We start from the raw sequence: 19,607 nt of genomic DNA, 5'->3' as shown, positions 1-19,607 counted from the left end.
TAAGTGAATCGAAAATTTTATGGTCAAACAATGATTTTGAAAAAGGTGAACAAATCTTAATTTTTTTATGGCCAAATGGGCCATAAAAGTAAATATAATAGAGAGAGAGAGAGTTTATACGACAAAATAACTTTTTTCTTCAGTTTTGTATTTAATCAAATACTGTCATATAAAATGAAATAGAAAAAAAATTAAATTTTCAGGAATCAAAACCCATTTTTACATTTCGAAAGCATTTAGGACCAAAGTCCTTTACAAATAGAACTTAAATTCTATTTTACTTATTTTTACACATTGCTGAAACATAAATCAAAATTTTTACTATGTTAAGAAGGACTGATTTTTTTAATATATGTAACTTATAGATTGACGTTCAGATAATATTTTATTGAAATTGAAAAAAAAATTGAAATTACAGTCGAAAAACAAAGAATAATAAATTTTACAAACAATATTATAAATTGAAGTGAAAATAATAAAATAATTTTTATGGGGCCCAAATTCCTTCCAAAAAATATACGAGGAAAAACGAATGAGCGTGCGGGAAGGGCGGATGTAGCCCTCAGCTATGAGTTCAATTAAACTTATAACTTTCAATACAGAATATAAATTTATATGTAAAAATTTATTAAAATATCAATAAATATTAGATTTGAAATTATAATTTTAATTTAATGCTAAAAATCTTTAAAAGTTTGAGACGTAGAAATATGGTCAGTTGTCATGCGTATGAATTTTTTCTGTCCTTAGCGGCGGATCGGAGGGGAAGTCGAACTTTTTCAGCAACATTTTATAAGTTAGAGTACTTATCTCTCGCTAATTATGAGCAAAATATATTATGTACATACTATATGCGCCTAGTATTAAATTTTAGAAAGGTAGTTACAGTTTAGGTTTATAACTAATAGTTTGTTTGGCCAAGCTACAAAAATTAGTTTATTTTGAGAAGTATTTTTTTTCAAAATTGTTTTTCTCAAAAGTACTTTTGGCGAAAAACAAGTTGAATTTGGCTAATTAGTTTAAAAAGCACTTCTGAGCAATAATTAATATTTGGCTAAGCTTTAAAAAATTGCTTCTAAGTATATTTTTCTCAAAAGTGCTTCTCAAAAAAGTGCTTTTGGGAGAAACTACTTCTTCAAAACTATTTTGTTTTTCCTCAAAAACATTTTTTTTTCCTTTCAGAAGCTTGGTCAAACACTTTAATTTTTTGACCAAAAATGCTTTTGGCCCCAAAAAGCACTTGTGGCCAAAAATAAGATTGGGCAAACAGGCTATAAGACATGTGAGATAATTCCAAGTAGAAGCTTACCCATAGTTGTTGCAGTCAAGTTGCAATTTCAAAATGATGATTGATGAATGTGACAGATGAATGAAAGCTACTGTTGTAGTGAAGCAGCAAAAATCATGCCACTTTTAGTTGTCCATACAAAAGAGCGTTTACTTTTGAGGAGTTAGAAAATCCATTTAATGACGAAATTCACTTTGTCATTCTCGATGCTGCCGTCAATTCTCCGCCGTCCTCATCCATTTGTGCAACCAATGAAAATGACCTTTCTTTATATATATATATATGTATGTATGTATTTCTGATGCTATCATTTCAACTAATGCTACTATTACTACTCTACTCAATTATTCCTTATAGTTGTAGTTCAATAATACTAGTGTTCAGAGCAAATTGAGGAACTGAAGAACAGAAGTTTACCCGATGGAGATTGATTCAAGTGGGAATCCCAATTGGCTATTTGATTATGAGTTGATGACTGATATCACTTCCGCCGCCTCCGTCGCCGTCACTGATTTCCAGTCTCCGGCCACTATTGACTTCAGCTGGCCTGCTCAAACAATCTATGCCTCCTCTAATCTAATGTGAGTCTGCTCTTCTACCTTTAACTTAAGCACTTAGAAGCAGCGCGTTTTTATATGATTTTGAGTTTATGGTTTCTGGATACTAGAAAAGTCATCTTAGTGGGTTCTGGATAAATTATTTGAATATATTTAGTGGGGTTTTCACCACAAATATAGGATTTAGGATAAAGCTATTGGGTTCTGTCGAACCTAGGGGTATTCAAAATCGAACCGAAACCGAAAACCGAACCGAAACCGAAACCGAAGCTTAATGGCTTATTGGTATCGGGTTAACGATTTAACGGACGGGGAACAGATTGAAATTCTTTTATTAACGGCTTATCGGTTTGGGGGCGGATTATTCAATTTTCTTAACGGATAATGCGTTAACCCGTTAAGAATATATATACACATATAAAATTTATTTTTATCCATATATATATTAAATAATCAAAAACCCTTCTAACACTTCTAGTACTCTATCTCTATTCTCTATTACTAATTTATTATTAGACAAATTTTAATTGCTTGCTTTGCGCATTCTTTTCAATCCTATCAAACCAAAAATAATTTACTTGATTACTTCACGTATTCTTACCACCTCTAGACGGTGCAGTGGAAGTACCAAAACTTAACAAACAATAGATAGTTTAACGAGTAGAATCTGCTGTTAAATTGGGTTTAACATATAAATCTGCAGGTTTGCTTGCACGTAAAAAAAACGTCAGTCCGTAAATATTTTGGCAGGTGTTCTTGGATTGTTTAGAAATTAGAGCGGCATCTAAAGAAAATTGGAGCAGTTATAAAACAAGAGCAAGAAATCCCATTCTTTGACCAACATCAGCATACATTTGAAGCACGACGAAGCAAATTTTGGACCCTCGCGAAATTTGGTAAATTACGTCATGTGCAATATAGATTGAATTAGGCCGATAAACTGCCCCATAACCATCCGATAAGAGCTAAACCGATACCAATCCTCCCGATATCTTATCGGGTGACTAGCAGATTAATACATCTAAAGCCGATAACCAATAAGCCAAACCGTTAAAGAGTAAATAACCGCCCAATCGACCCGATAAGCAGTCCTACCCGAACCTGTAAGAAGAAAGCTTAATTCTTTAATTAGTCTATTGTCAGTTTCCGTAGAATTAAAGAAACCCATAAGAAAATTTTTACTATGCTTTTGCTCTACACTAGAATTCTTAAGCTCAAGAGAGTACTGAGGTACATGAAATGATGAAAATGAGAATATGAGATTAGATGATATTTAGGCATAGCTCTCTATGCTAATTTTTAACTCCAAGCGTGCGAGCTTTGCAAATTATGACTTGTTGTAATGGAAATAAAGCAGGAGGGTCGTGGTGGCGGACCCAGAATTTTATACAAGCGGGTTCAATCTAAGATCACGACAGTCAATTGTATAAGTACACCAATAAACACCATTTGCGCAAGGCTCTTTTTTTTTTTCCATCACATGACTTCAAAATGAAGTCATATAATTTTTTTTATAAGTTCGGGAAATTTTTCTTTTTCTTTTTTTTTTTTTTAAAAAAAGTCTATTTACTTTAAATGTTTGAAATTTATCTATATAAATTATCAAATTTATCGAAGTGTTCAACCAACTTACAAATCGTATTATAACTCTAAGAATTAAGAAATAAAACATACAAAGTTACAAACAAAACACGGCAAACAAGTTTTTTAAACTAAACTAATTAATCCAAAATGATTAAAGAAAAAGATATTGTATGCCAAAATAAAATTTTGAGTATAACACAAATTAACAATTTTAATATAATATAAACTAAAATTAAATTAAAAGATTACAAGTAATTTCAATAAAGCACTCTCATTCTTTGAGCAATACTTATGAAAAAAGAACCAAAATTCACTTTATGGAAAGCTTTAAATTTTTTTGAACTAAAATGAAGTTTAATAAGAATAGCAAGAAATCATGAGAAGTAGAAAAACAAGGACAAGAAAAGGAACAACAAAGCAACAATAAGCAAAATAATATACTCCTACCATTATAATAGAAGATGAAGTGGACGATGAATTCAAACGTGTCTTAAAGATATACGTTTAGGAGCAAAGCTAAAAAGAAATGATGCTTCAATTAAGCATTTTAGCGGGGGATCGAACTAGCATAACCTTAGACTTACTTTGAACCCGCTTGACTGTTGCTCTGCAACCTCTGTTTATATCAAGTGGGTTCAAGTCTTAGTATTTATCCCTTTTATGTGTATTTTTGCTGAAATTCACAAGTAAAAATAATGAATTTTTCCAATGAAGCGGGTTCAATTGAACCCCCTTCGTACAAGGTGGATCCGTCCCTGATCGTGGTAAGTGACACCTGGTGTCAAAATAGTCTTATTATGGGGTAGCAGGTAACTTCAACAAGAAATTGTCACTTTGGCCGGTCTATAGCTTGAAAAGTTGTTATTCTCTTTGTCCCACTTTATGTGGCAATGTTTGAATAGCAAGAAGTTTAAGAAAGAAAGGAACACTTTTGAAACTTTTGGTTTTAAACATGCCATAAACTTTGTGTGACTATAAAATCTTCTCATTAAGTAAAATGAGAAGTTTAAGTTGAGTTTTTCTAAATTTAGAAAGTTACGATTCTTTTTAGAACGAACTAAAAAGACTAAATAGGAAATGTTGCCACATAAACTGGAATCGGGGGTACTTTCGAACACAAGGAAATTGTCCATTACTCTGTGTTGAGGACTTGATGCTATAGATTTCCTCTCTAGATTACCTTACTTGAAGTTATAGAAAGACTTCAATCCTGTTCTGTAAATATATTTATTAGGACTCAAAACCATCAGCTTTTCCATCAAGGATATTGTAACAACTACGAAAGATGAACTTCTAATCTTATGGGCACATACCTGTCTGATGTCTTAAAAGGAAGATGCAGTGATGAGATCAGCATCTTTCTTTGTTATTACCATCTCCATATTCTGATGGTCACCTATCTCTTTCAGTGCAGAAACAGATTACACATTTGATGATTCAGAAGTTAGTAAGGAGGCAAGCTCACGAAAACGGTAAGTAAATTATCTGTTTCTCTTTTAGCACTGTTTGTGATGTTTTTTGGATGAACTCTTGATTATTACTTTCATCTTCCTTTAGAGATCTGAATCTGTTTAAATCTATGTTCTAAATGAAGGGCCAAGTGCCATATATATGCATTTTCGCGGTTTCTTTTGTGATTGGAGTTTAGCAGCCCACTAAATAAAAAAGAGCTTGTGATGCTAAAAGTCACACATGACAAAGGCTCTTCTTCCCAATAACATACCCAGTGTGTTCCCACAAGTGGGATCTCGGGAGGGTGGGGTGAACCCGTTCGATACCCCTACCTTATGTGAGGTAAGGAGCTTTGGTGAGAGAACTTTGCTGATTATTCAAGCCTATTTTCCTTGCGAGGTTCTTGGTTGTAGTTTAGTAACTTTATCAGCATAATGATATCCTATCATATGTTAGGCAAACGCAACTAGCTAGTTTCTTTATATTCGTTTTCATTTTTTTGTTTTATTAGAAAACTTTTGTTGCTTAGAGTAAAATTGTTTATCGGTCATCTCAATACTGATAGTATTATTTAAAATAAGGTTTCTATATAGTCAAGTCATAGCCAACCTCTATACTGAAGGCTGGCCACATATACCTTTTGTCCAGATTCTCCACCCTTCCTCTTGCTAATCTCCACCACTGAACTCAGGCATGGATATAAAACATGGGTACATGTGCAAACTCTTACATTCAGTTTAAGAGTACCAATGTGGTGTGAGTTGGTGTTTTCCTGTTCCAAGCATGTATTAGGGTTGTAGTATTATAATTGCTGTAAAGTATAGAGACAATAGAGAAATCTCTCTTGTGTTGTATTCAAGAAGTAACAAGTATATATACAAGTACATAGAACCTTAACTATGGAAATAATCAAAAAGGAAATCCTATAAGTATGCTGTAAATCCCTATAATTATGCTAGCTATGTATATTACATAAGATTATGTCTACATTCATTATCTAACACTCTCCCTCAAGCTGGATCATAAATATTGATCATGCCCAGCTTGTTACAAAAGTAATCAACTCGAATTCCATTCAACGCCTTTGTGAACAAATCAGCCGGTTGCTCTCCTGTCTTCACGTAGCCAGCGGAGATCAAGTTCTCCTGAATCTTCTCACGAATAAAATGGCAGTCAACCTCAATATACTTAGTTCTTTCATGATACACCGGATTTGACGCAGTATGGAGAGCAGCTTGATTGTCACACCAGAGTTTTGCTGATATTGGATGCTCTAACCCAATTTCAGTCAACAGATGATGTATCCACATAATCTCACGTGTAGATTGTGACATAGCTCTATACTCGGATTCTGCACTAGATCAAGATACAACACTTTGCTTCTTACTCCTCCATGATACCAAGTTTCCTCCAACAAAGATACAATAACCTGTAGTAGATTTTCTATCAATTTTCGATCCAGCCCAGTCAGCATCTGCAAAACACTCAATACGAGTATGATTGTGATTGCTATATAATATGCCAAGTCCAGGAGCTCCTTTCAAGTAACACAAAATCTGTTCCAAAGTTGCCTAATGTTTGACCGTTGGTGAAGACATGAACTGGATAACAACACTTACCGCAAAAGCAATCTGGACGAGTCACAGTAAGGTAGTTTAATTTCCCAACTAACCTCCTGTATCTCTCTGGATCGTCAAAAGGATCACCATCATCTTTCATAAGATGCACATTAGGAACCATTGGAGTACTGCAAGGTTTAGCTGCCAACTTTCCAGTTTCTACAAGCAAGTCAAGAATGTACTTTCTCTGAGACAAAAGAATTCCCTTCTTGCTTCTGTTTACTTCTACTCCCAAAAAGTATTTCAACTGGCCTAAGTCCTTTTTATGAAACCTAGTATACAGAAAAGACTTGAGGGAAGAAGTCCCAGCATAGTCACTTCCTGTGATAACAATATCATCAACATATACAACGAGGAGAATAGTACCAGCTACTGATTTCCGATAGAAGACTGAGTGATCGCACTTTCTCATTTTCAACCCAAACTCTTGAACTACCTCACTGAACTGAGTGATCGCACTTACTCATTTTCAACCCAAACTCTTGAACTACCTCACTGAACTTGCCAAACCAAGCTCGTGGACTCTGCTTCAAGCCATACAAGGACTTCTTCAAATGACAGACTTTTCCATACTCCCCTAAGCAACAAAACCGGGTGGTTGCTCCATATACACTTCCTCCTGAAGATCACCATGAAGGAACACATTCTTGATATCCAACTGATGTAAAGGCCAATTCTCGGACGCAGCTAGAGAAATAAATAAGCGGATAGAAGTGAGTTTGGCAACCGGGGAGAAGGTGTCAGAATAATCCCCCCATAAGTCTGAGCATACCCTTTCGCCACAAGTCTGGCCTTAAGTCTTGCCACAGAACCATCTGGATTAACTTTACGGAGATGGAGTTTAGAGAAACAATCATAGATCTAGACGTAGAGGATAAGTGGCCATAGGAAACAAAGTTAGCAACAGAATATGTCGATTTGCAAGTATTGTACCTTTGAGAAGAGCAATAGGAAGATCAAGGTTATCTGAAGGATCAAGCAAAGAAGAATCAAATGATGCAGGAACTGGTGCGGGACATGTATCATTTGTCTCTCGCCTCCGCGAATAAACTTGAACAATTGGAGGTCTTGCTGGAGCAGGTACTGAAGGCATAATAGTCGATTGGTGCTCAATAGAAGAACTGGGAGATCGAAGAGTATCATCTAATTGTTCTGTCAAAGTACGGGTAGCCTGATATACTAGCCACTCATCTTCCTCCCCTGGCTTGTAGAAATGGGAGGTGCATAGAAGAATGGTGTAGTCTCTGAAAATACCACATCAGTTGACACTATATATTTGCCAAGCTCAGTAGAATAACATCGATACCCCTTCTGAAGGCGAGAATAGCCCAGGAAAACACACTTCACAGCCTTGGGATCCAACTTGGTAAGAGATGGTCGAACATCTCGAACATAACATGTGCTTCCAAACACCTTAGGTTCCACCGGAAATAATGACTTGTTCGGAAAAAGAACACTATAAGGCATATTACCATCGATTACACTAGATGGCATGCGATTAATCAGAAAACAAGCCGTAGAAACCGCATCAGCCCAGAACTGTTTAGGAACCTTCATTTGGAACAAAAGTGCTCGAGCTGTCTCAAGTAGATGCCTATTCTTCCTCTCAACAACTCCATTTTGAGAGGGTATATCAACACATGAAGACTGATGTAATATGCCATGTTGTCTCATGTAGGACTGAAATAACTCTGACATGTATTCTTTAGCGTTATCACTCCTTAGAGTACGTACTGAAGCATTGAATTGAGTTTTGACTTCAGCACAAAAGGCAGAAAAATAAGTAAACATTTCAGAGTGGCTCTTCATAAAGTAAATCCAAGTCATTCGAGAAAAATCATCTATAAAAGTGACAAAATACTTATGCCCAGTTTTAGAAACAACCGGACATGGTCCCCAAACATCAGAATGGGCCAACTCAAAAGCTCACTCAACTCGCTTATTAACCCTTGGACTTAACGAGATGCGATGGTGTTTTGCAAATCAACATGACTCATAATCCAATGATGAAATATTCTGAAATTGAAGATAGAGCTTCTTTAACAAAGGCAAAGAGGGATGTCCAAGTCGACAATGTGCTTCAAAAGGAGACACGATACTAGAGCATGCAACAGACCGTGGCTCCCAGTCATCAAGAATGTAGAGATCACCAATATATATCCTTTACCAATAACCTACATCGTCTTAAGATCTAAAAACAAACAATGATCGGGAAAAAATGCAACACAACAATTAAGGTCTTTGGTAATTTTACTAACAAAAATCAAGTTAAATGCCAAGTTTGGTAAACTTAATACAGATGACAGGGTAATAGAGGAAGTTGGTTTAACAATCCCAGATCCAACACTGCTATAAGTTGATCCATCAGCTACAGTAACCGGAGAGGGTGCTTTATGTGAGCGAAAGCTAGAAAAAATATTTGGATTACCTGTCATGTGATTTGTAGCACCAAAATCGATCACCTATTTATTGGAAGAGGTGATAAGACATGTTTTATCTGACCCAGCAAAGACAGTAACTGAAGAAGATTCCTTAACTGATTTATGATATTGAAGGAATTTTAGAAACTCATCCGAAACCAAGATTGTTGGACTAGGAGTTGTTGCATTATTATTCTTTACCATCATTTTTTTCTTTCAATAACAAACTGATTAAACTAACAGAGGTCCCCGAAGCTAAAAGATACTCAAACAGATCCTGGTAGACACGAAATCAACAATCTATTGAACAGGATTCAACTTTAATAATCCACTCAACCAAATCAGAGAACCAAACGAATTTGTCCCCAACTCAAACAAAATTAGAGACCAACAAAGTTTAAGGAAAGACCCAACAGACAATATCAAGTTACTAATCAATCACCACAGTGAGTCAAAAATAAAGATGCAAGCTACTCACACAGGCAACCTCCAAGAAAAATACCACAGAATTAAAGAAATCGAATAACCAATAAACCAAACTCAAACCTGACCAAACAAAGTGAGAATAAGATTTGGTCTGAGTTTGTTCTTTGCCAAAATGTGGTTCTATGATCAGAGAACCACCACAAGTCAATTGGAAATGTCAAAAAGACCTCAGATTAGCTTACGACCAAGGAATTTCCGGCAGCGGATTCGACTCAACTCCGGCAAGCAGTAGACATGCTCTGATACCATGTAAAGTATAGAGACAATAGAGAAATCTCTCTTGTGTTGTATTCAAGAAGTAACAAGTATATATACAAGTACATAAGAGCCTTAATTATGGAAAGAATCAAAAAGAAAATCCTATAAGTCTGCTGTGAATCCCTATAATTATGCTAGCTATGTATATTACATAAGATTATGTCTACATTCAGATTATGTCTACATTCATTATCTAACAATTGCCAATTTCCATTTGAAGGAATGTCATCTTGAATTTGAACTGGTTAAGTAGAACTCTGTGTTTCAAGCCTCACTGTCCAATCTATCTAATTGCTATTACAGAAACCAAAACATTAGACAAAGCTTTATATAAAAATATGCATCCTTTTCAATAGTTGATTATGAAAATATAGCTTCAATGGACTGTTCATCCTATTTTTGGGATTCTCACATTATACCTATTTTTAATTGTCTCATTGTGTTGGAGTGTTTTTAGGATGGATGCAGTTGATTAAGAAAAAAAGGCTTTAACTTCATTTGAGTAACCACAAAGATACATGTGTACTAACAAAAATTTATTTAAATCACATGTGCGCAAAAGTTAATATTTGCTCGTGCATTCCATCAACTAAAAATAGGTGAGAGATGCGTGGTGCATTATTGCTGGTTTGGAGTGAGATGTATGACCTACTCGAGTTGCTTCTCTCCTACCAAGCATAAGTTGAAAGTCAAGAAGAAAGGGAATTATGAGATAACAAGATCACAATTTCAATTTTGAAATCCAAAGTTCAATGGTACCAAACAATTCAAAATAATAGCAAGACAGGCATCAACATGTAGAACGTTATACCTTGTCATGAATTAAGCTTAGTAGTAGAGGTCCATAAGTCTTACTATGTTCAGTTTAGTCCCTATCTTTATTTTCTTGTTTTTACAATTAGGTCCTACTAAATCCCTTCTAGTAGGGACACGTGGTAGTCAATGGTGTAATAGGTTGTTACATTAGAATCCAATGCTGGATTCCTATTTAGCTGGCATATGTACGCATGTTTTTCTTATCAGAAATATTATCCAACTTTCTCTCTATCTTCTTCTTCTTTCCCTCTCCTTCCCTATTCTGCTTCTTCACGACTGAGCTTGTTTATAGCTCAGCTCGTGACATACTTACCTAAACATACAACAACAACAATTACTCAGTAAAATCCCATATAGTGGGGTCTGGGGAGGGTAATGTATACGCAGACCTTACCCCTGCCCTTACCCCTGCCCTGATAGGGGCAGAGATGCTGTTTCTGATAGACCCTCGGCTCAGAAAGACGAAAATAAAATAAGAAACAAGAAAAGAGAATTCATTAGTAACTCCAATAGAAACCGTAATAGTAAGAGAAGCATAAAAACCAAAAGATGAATGACATGCAATAACAGTAACCAGAATCTAAGGCCCGGGCTATGATAAACAACAAGAATAGTGTGGGTTCCACATAAACTGCAAGCCATCTAAGATCAACCCTAATCCACCCCGCCTCACCCCCGGTATGAAGTAAGGAAAGCTTTACTACCCCTATCCTACAACCCTAATGCTTGACCTCCAGGCCTTCCTATCAAGGGCCATGTCCTCGGAAATCTAAAGTCGTACCATGTCCTGCCTGATCACCTCTCCCTAATACTTCTTAGGTCTCCCTCTACCTCTTCTCGTACCCACCACGGCCAGCCGCTCGCACCTCCTCACCGGTGCATCAAGGCTTCTCCTCTGCACGTGCCCGAACCATGTGAGCCTCGCTTCCCGCATTTTGTCATCCACAGGGGCGACACCCACCTTCTTCGAATATCTTCATTCTTAATCTTGTCTATCCTAGTGTACCCGCACATCCACCTCAGCATCCGCATCTCTGCTACTTTCATCCTCTGGATATGAGAGTTCTTAACCGGCTAACACTCTGCCCCACACAACATGGCCGGTCTAACCACAACTCTATAAAACTTACCTTTGAGTATCGGTGGCACTTTCTTGTCGCACAAGACTCCAGATGCAAGCCTCCATTTCATCCAGCCCGCCCCTATGCGGTGAGTGACGTCCTCGTCGATCTCTCCGTCCCCCTGAATCATCGACCCAAGGTACTTGAAGCTATCTCTCTTTGGGATGACCTGTGATCCAAGCCTCACGTCCCCGCCTACTTCCCTCGACTCAGCGCTAAACTTGCACTCCAGGTACTCTGTCTTAGACCTGCTCAATTTGAAACCCTTAGACTCGAGAGTCTGTCTCCAAACCTCCAATCTCTCGTTAACATCGGCCCTCGTCTCGTCAATTAGAACTATGTCATCAACAAATAACATACACCATGACACCTCCCCTTGAATATGGTGTGTCAAAGCATCCATCACCAAGGCAAATAAGAACGGGCTAAGCACAGAGCCTTGGTGTAATCCCATAACAACCGGGAAATGCTGCGAGTCGCCTCCCACAGTCCTAACCTTAGTCTTAGTTCCATCATACATGTCCTTGATCGCTCGTATGTAGTCTACCGCCATGCCCTTCGCCTCAGACATCTCCAAAGCACCTCCCTAGGAACCTTATCATACGCTTTCTCTAAGTCAATAAACACCATGTGCAGATCCTTCTTCTTATCCCTGTACTGTTCCACCAACCTCCTAATAAGGTGGATAGCTTCCGTAGTGGAGCGGCCCGACATGAACCCAAACTGATTGTCGGATATAGACGTCATCTTTCTCACCCTCACCTCCACCACCCTCTCCCAGACTTTTATGGTATGGCTAAGTAACTTGATACCCCTATAATTGTTACAGCACTGGTTATCACCTTTGTTCTTGTACAACGGTACCACTGTACTCGACCTCTATTCCTCCGGCATCCTCTTCGTCCTAAAAATTACATTGAACAACCCAGTAGCCATTCCAATCCTGCTCTACCTACACACTTCCAAAACTCAACCCGAATTTCATCTGGCCCAGTCGCTCTACCCCTACTCATCTTACGCAAAGCCCCCACGACATCCTCCACCTTAATGCGCCTACAATACCAAAAATCTCGGAGACTCTCCGAATGCCCCAAGTCCCCTAGCGCTATATCCCGGTCCCCCTCATCATTTAGAATACCATAAAAGTACGTCTGCCATCTCTGCTTAATCTAAGACTCTCCCATCAATACTCTACCATCCTCGTCTTTGATGCACCTTACTTGGTGCAGATCCCGGGCCTTCCTCTCCCCCGCTTTAGCCAGCCGAAACAACTTCCTTTCCCCGCCTTTCTCCCCTAATTCCTTGTATAGACGGCTAAACGCTGCATTCTTAGCCTGCGTAACCGCCAGCTTTGCCTCCTTCCTAGCCACTATGTACCTCTCTCTATTCGCACTCCTCTCCTCCTCGCTTGTGCTCCCTGCTAACTTCGCATACGCTACCTTCTTCACCTCCACTTTACCTTGGACTATGTCATTCCACCACCAGTCTCCTTGGTGCCTGCCAGAAAAACCCTTCGACACACCTAGCACCTCTCTCGCCGCCTCCCTCACATAGTTCGCCGTCGTCGACCACATAGTGCTCACGTCTCCACTACTCCTCCAAGCTCCCATAGCGGATAGCCTCCCCTCCAACTCCTCGGCTTTATCCTTGGTTAAAGCTCCCCATCTAATCCTCGGTCGGCTACGAGCATACCTCTTCTTCCTCTTCCCGATGTCCAGCACTAAGAGCCTATGCTGAGTCGCGAGGGTCTCTCCCAGGATAACCTTGCAATCCTTGCACAACCCTCTAAACATCACATTGCAATATCCAGCGACAGAGAGGGCAAACTCACATAAGAAATCAGTACTTAGTGCCCCAGGGTTTTGGTCTAGTGGTATGAGCGCATCATATGACGTGTGGGTTAGGCGCATGTCACACATTCCAGGCCTGGTATTTAAGTGGAGAAGGGTAGACTGCGTCACTGCCCCTCGGGGGTTTCTCAGTCATAAAGAAAATCAATATTTTGGTTCAATTTTTATATATAGGGTTTGCGTGTGGTATTTGCGTAAACTTAGAAGAAAAAAGGACTAACTTGGAAAAGACGAGTTATGTAAAGTAGATTAGTAGACTAGAAGTAGCAACAGGAAGAGCTTGAAAGGAAACAAAGTTGCCGCTACATCAAAGTTTCAACAAGCTTGTGAGCTACTTCTTCAGCTTGTATGAAGCTGTATCAAACTAACTGAAGTACATGGCTGACTACAAGCCTTCTAATAACCTGTTGGTTGATAACTTTGTCCAGTTTCCCTCTTTCCAAGGAAAACAATCTTTCAAAAGGTTCACCATTAAAGTGAGTTGCTAATAACCCTCCCTCTCATCCCCCAAAACAAGAAAATGTGATAGAACCGGGAGGTTTTGAAGTGTTAAAGCCAGTTGTTTTAGATATCATTTTCCATGCGGAGACCAATTCCATTTGAATTGGTGTTATTTATTTCTTTGCTTGGCTATGTGTTTTAACTTTATATACAGGTCCAGAATTGAATGTTGCAGCTCCCCGAGGTCTAAGGCAAGTCGAGAGAAATTACGGAGGGACAGACTAAATGAGAGGCATGATCTCTCCCTCTAGATTTTTCTCTTGTGATATATATATACTTCCTTATGAGTTCTCACATCTAAATCTGTCATCATCTAGGTTCCTTGAATTGAGCTCTGTCCTTGATCCTGGAAGGCCACCTAAAACTGAGAAAGTTGCAATTCTGAGTGATGCTCAAAAGATGCTGATTGAGCTGCGAACTGAAACCCAGAAGCTGAAGGAGTCAAATGAGGAACTGCAAGAGAAGATTAAAGAACTTAAGGTGTAGTTCTAGTTCTGGTGGTACTGAATATCTACTTTCATCCATGCTAATTTTCCGTTATCTTGATTCCAGTAATAATAGTGAGTGGACGGGATTCTTTTCTTTAGCTCTCTTCAGGCACTTACAGAAGAAAAAATCTTTGTCTGTTCAGGCAGAGAAGATTGAGCTCCGTGATGAAAAGCAAAGGCTAAAGGAAGAAAAAGAGAATTTGGAGCAGCAGGTTAAAACCTTAGCTTCTAAACCAGGCTTTCTCTCCCATCCCTCTGCCATGGGAGCTGCATTTACTGCGCAAGGACAAGTTGCTGGCAACAAACTGATGCCTTTCATTGGTTATCCTAGTGTTGCGATGTGGCAATTCATGCAACCTGCTGTTGTTGACACATCACAAGATCATGTGCTCCGTCCACCAGTTGCTTAAGCTGGACTTGCCAGGTGACTTGCTACTGGAGCTTTAGTCTTTTTGTTGCTCCTATGCATGTTAAAGGTGACAGACAACTGAGACAATTTGCTGGTTGTATTTATTGGTCTTTGATGTATGAGTCCGACTTGATGTTTTGCTAAATCGTGTACATGCCGGGTACTCACCCGAAAAACAGTCCCAAAAAACAGTTTGTGTATTATAATTCCTAAATGGGATTCCTTCTGAAATAATCGAACTTGGTTTTATGTATATTAAAGGCGTAATGGCTTCCTGGCCACTTAAACTTGCATCAGTTTTAAAAGCCAATACATGAACTTGCACTTTTCCCATTTGAACACTCCAACTTGATGCAATAAATACTAATAAACACATTTGACCGTTGACTATGCCTATGTGGAAGCCGCACAACTGACATGGCTAATTGTGTGCATATCACGCTACAAAGGCGCGTGGATAGTCATTATTTTTATTAAAAAAGAAAAAAATGACCTTTCTCTTTCCCTTCTATTTTTCCCTCGTCTTCCCTGCCAAACTCCCACCTCCCCTTTCCCCCTCCCATTTCTATTCTACCATAGCCACTTCTAGCAAAACATAGAACACAACCCAAACAAAGGAAAAAGCTCAGAACCTTAGCACACTCCCAACGCACTCGCATAACTCCTTCCAAGATATCAACAACAAACTCCAATAACCATGGGAAGTAAAATCGGAGCTTATGTTTACAGTCTCATTCAACAGTAAATTGGTGGACAACCCTTTAGTATTGTGAGTGGGGCCGCTGATGAGATATTGGCCGTGTTAAAAGACGGCAACTTTAAGAACCCTGAAAAGAAATTGGAAATTAAAAAGCTGTTAAACCCTATTTCGGACCAGGTATTTGATAAGTTGGTGTCAAATGGGCAACTCATCACTGACTACCAATTAGATGGTCGCGATGATGGCGACGAAGCTCTTGATTGTGATGTTAGTGTAGCAGTTGAGTTTGAGGAGAATGAAGACGAAGAAGAAGATGAAGAGAGTGAGCTTGATGATGAAGAGGAGGATGATGTTGTGCTGGAAGCCGATGGTTCTGGCGCTATGCAGATGGGCAGTGGCATTGAGGAAGATGAGATGCAGGAGGCGGATGAAGGAATGACTTTGAATGTTCAGGACATAGATTGTTATTGGCTTCAAAGAAATATTTCTCAAGGTTATCAAGAAGCTTATTATTTAGGCTGGTATATCAGAACTCGATTGAACTTCAGTCTTCATTATCGGAGCTTATATTTACAGTCTCTATTATCGGAGCTTTTGTTTACAATTCGTGAAGAAGGGAAAGAGAAGAAAAAATAGAAATTTAATAAATTAATTTTGGAATAGGACAGGGTCCACAAATTGGGACCTTGAACATACAGGTGTCAACAAAATGTGAATGAATGGATAATGTGGCTATATAAAAGATTTGCTTGTTTTGCTTGAGTGGTCACTTTGGTATCTTCTGCTTCCTGTCCTCACTACCAGAATTCCTTTCCTTACTCTAGGATTTACTGTTTTGAGTTTCCCCGATACCTAGTGCTTGTTTGATCTGCTATGGTTGCTATGGGAGAGGTCAGTCTGGGTTCGATTCATGTGGTTATAATTATTCACATCAAGGCTAACTCGCTGAAACACGTATTTTCAGACTATTTGCATTGTTACAAGCAATATATTGAGGAAGTTTGACAGTGATCTTTCTTTAAACCTTTGTTAGACATCAGCATAGGTCTTGTAAGACTCCATATTTATTGCCTCTAGTGATTCTACTGAATCAAGAAAGTATCCAAAGCTAAAAGAAATCTGTAGCAATGCTTTAGATAGAAAATCTCAATGCTAAAGTCCATTATATCTCCGTCAATAATTTGCAACATTCATAAAATAGAATGTGTTGAACAAACAACCAGGACTGAGGAAAAGCAGGTACAAAATATAAATTGAATCAACAATATAACGAAAAAAGACAACAACATGAAATATTGTTTGAAGGCTTAAAGAAAGAACATCAGCATAACCGAAAAGCCAAATCCAACTGTAGAACCAGCAATGACGCGGATTTTATCAGCTGATGATGGGGCAGGTGGGGAAGGTGCAGGAACACTAGAAGGAGGCAATCCTGGGGCCTCAACAACAGGGGTTGTTGGACTGCCAGCAGGAGGCATGGCAGGGCTGTGAGCGTGGGAAGACTTGGAAGGTGACAGTGCAGGGGAACTCTTAGGTGCATGTTTTGGTGAGGGTGCTGATGAAGACTTGGGAGATGGTGACGAAGAGGGAGGGGAAGTAACTGGGGTGGTGGAAGGGGCAGATGCTGGTGGAGTTGTAGGGGTTGACGGTGGTGGAGTTGCGGGGGTTGATGGTGGTGGAGCTGTGGGAGTTGCTGTTGGCGGAGTAGCCGGTTTGGCTGGTGGGGGTGGAGAAGCCTTGGTAAGAATGTTGACTTCGAGTTTCATTCCTGAGCCACAATGTCCACCAGTTCCACATATGAAGTATCTCTTGCCGACAGAAGCTAGAGTAATGACTGTCATGCCTCCACTATAAATTGCAATAGGATTTGTGTTGTCACAGGAGTCATATTGAGCCTTTGTAACTTCAAGCACAGTATGGCTTGGAGCATATGAAAAAGCTGTCAAGAAAACACAACATTAGGTTTAACATCTAATACTCGTATCTACAACAAGAAAAGTGCCAGACTCCGTCCGTAAAGACAAAAGCTGACAATTTGTAAAGTCAAGATCAGCGGAAAAATCTGCCTGATCAAGCTCAAAATTGACATTTTCAGCCAGTTTGAGTGCAGGAATTAGAGTGTAAGACTCTGGCAAAGGCTCTCATTCTTTGTACCAAACAATATAAGATACATTCTTCTTTTCTACAAATGTGATCTTACGAAAGGGAGGATCACTATAATCCATTTTACAAAGTGCAAAAAAGATTTGTTTTCTTGGAAACATTATGTAAATATTGAGATGACTTACTTATTTTATCTCCAACGAAGAACTTTTGAGATGCAACCCATGATTGAAGATCACTAGTTTGGTCCCATCCACCATTAGGACTTCCCACTGTGTAATCTGTAGCCATGGCTGACCCAAGCACCATAGCTATGACAGCCAAACTACTCAATAGTCTTAGCATCGCCATTTCAATCAGCAGAAAATTAGCTAATTTGGGCATAAAACTGCTGCCAAATTAGCTAATTTGGATATCTTAAGAGTAGTATCTTGGCTCTTGCAAGATTTAGCTATTTAATGCAACTGTATTAGAGTAAGGACAAAGCCCGTTGAATAAGGAGAAGTTCTTTATTATAATCTCAAGAGCCACTGACAGCTTGTTCTTTAAAAAAAATGTCATTTCTCAGTTTTATTTTTTACTTTTTGGTTTTGCTTGAATGCTACTCTGAGATAGTTGACTTCTTTTTTAGTGCAAATAACACAAGAACATGCTAAATGGTGGAGCATTATGTAAAATCTTGACAATGATTCATTCAGAAAATTTCGTAAAAATTAAGAATTATAAAAATTAAGGAAATCAATTGTTTTAAATATTGAGTTTTATATGGTCGTTTTCTATAGTTGATATTTTGTTGACGAAGAAACAAGGAAACATGGAAGCCATGCCTAAACAGAAGACTTATTTCTAATCCAGGAGGAGATTATCTAATCAATACTACTTACAATACAAGGCCCCACCATCACAATCTTATTTCAGAATGAATGATAAAAAAATTAAAAAGAGAATAATTTTGGTGCCTGTCATGTAACTGTATGCACGTTCTTACTAGTTTCTTGCTATTTATAATTGCCACTAGATAATGGAGATGCTCAAAGTCTTAATTTCATATAGAATCTCTCTCTCTAAAACGTGCTTGATGTTGAACAGGTCAAATCAAATCACAATGGATACCTAGATAATCAATTCTTAATTAGATAATTATAATTAGACAAAGATCACATTCTAATTCCTTGCATGAGGAGAACAATTAGAAAGCACACAAATAGTGTCTCTTCCATTGGAATGGATATTTTCCTACTTTTTCTTGCCAACTACTTCTTCCAAATAAATTAGGTCGTACCAATTCGCAATGCCAACAATGCGTTCACGAATTTGACAGAACAGTGTTTCAGAGTCGAATTCTTAATAGATTTAAATATACATATTTCAAAATTTACTTAATCCACTCTAGATCATTATGTCTAAATTCTGAATCCGCCACAATGTATTGTTTTTCTTGATTAAGAATCACGATCAAAATCTAAACTTACAAATGATACGAACAAATAATATTAGTGGGTAATATAAATTTGGAACTACTTTACATGTTCAAACGGTAGCATTATTTGCAAAATGCAACTTACTGTATAAATTTGCAGCTGCAACTTGTCGAAGACTAATTCAGATATGTCTTTTACTAAAATATGAAAATATAGTTTGATTTTACTTTTTGCAGAGAGAACTAATTCCAAGTATTAAAATTATTACACGAGTAAAGCTTCCAATACATTGTCTCATTTGTTCAAATACATGTACGAAAATTATTACAGGTCACCCTTTCCCCTTTAAACCCTTTTAACAACTTCATTGACAAGAAAGAGCAAAAATGTCTCGTCATGGAATGACTAATTCTTTTTACTATTCTTTATTTATTATCCACTCTTGAGTTAAAGAAAAATGTTAGTTTCACACAGAAGTATGCTAAGGGGGGCCCGACGAATTTTGTGGCCTAAACCCAAAATTTATGAGGGGCC

General features: G+C 38.1%; 2 protein-coding genes across 2 annotated transcripts; one reads left to right on the top strand and one right to left on the bottom strand.

The window, feature by feature from the left end:
* The first annotated feature begins 1,286 nt into the window (after window positions 1-1,286).
* On the top strand, window positions 1,287-15,102 carry LOC104216301 (transcription factor ILR3-like). The gene is made up of 5 exons (XM_009766326.2): window positions 1,287-1,869; window positions 4,839-4,901; window positions 14,107-14,184; window positions 14,270-14,432; window positions 14,584-15,102. The coding sequence occupies exons 1-5, from the start codon at window positions 1,709-1,711 to the stop codon at window positions 14,848-14,850; spliced, it is 732 nt and encodes a 243-aa protein (XP_009764628.1). The 5' UTR covers window positions 1,287-1,708; the 3' UTR covers window positions 14,851-15,102.
* A 1,578-nt stretch (window positions 15,103-16,680) lies between these two features.
* LOC104216299 (uclacyanin 1-like) lies at window positions 16,681-18,196 on the bottom strand. Its single transcript, XM_009766323.2, has 2 exons — window positions 17,838-18,196; window positions 16,681-17,488 (listed from the first exon to the last, which is right to left on the bottom strand). The coding sequence occupies exons 1-2, from the start codon at window positions 18,034-18,036 to the stop codon at window positions 16,857-16,859; spliced, it is 831 nt and encodes a 276-aa protein (XP_009764625.1). The 5' UTR covers window positions 18,037-18,196; the 3' UTR covers window positions 16,681-16,856.
* Window positions 18,197-19,607: the final 1,411 nt, after the last annotated feature.

Source organism: Nicotiana sylvestris, chromosome 7 (genome assembly GCF_000393655.2).
Source record: "Nicotiana sylvestris chromosome 7, ASM39365v2, whole genome shotgun sequence".
NCBI lineage: Eukaryota > Viridiplantae > Streptophyta > Magnoliopsida > Solanales > Solanaceae > Nicotiana > Nicotiana sylvestris.
Note: the sequence above shows the minus strand (reverse complement) of the source record. Positions and strands in the feature narration are given on the sequence as shown.

Excerpts from the sequence above, each read along its gene's own strand:
- LOC104216301 (XM_009766326.2), top strand. The coding sequence starts at position 1,709 with ATGGAGATTGATTCAAGTGGGAATCCCAATTGGCTATTTGATTATGAG. Across the intron at positions 1,870-4,838 it reads TATGCCTCCTCTAATCTAAT|TGCAGAAACAGATTACACAT; the intron begins GTGAGTCTGCTC and ends TATCTCTTTCAG. Across the intron at positions 14,185-14,269 it reads AGGGACAGACTAAATGAGAG|GTTCCTTGAATTGAGCTCTG; the intron begins GCATGATCTCTC and ends GTCATCATCTAG.
- LOC104216299 (XM_009766323.2), bottom strand. The coding sequence starts at position 18,036 with ATGCCCAAATTAGCTAATTTTCTGCTGATTGAAATGGCGATGCTAAGA. Across the intron at positions 17,489-17,837 it reads CTTCGTTGGAGATAAAATAA|CTTTTTCATATGCTCCAAGC; the intron begins GTAAGTCATCTC and ends TTTTCTTGACAG.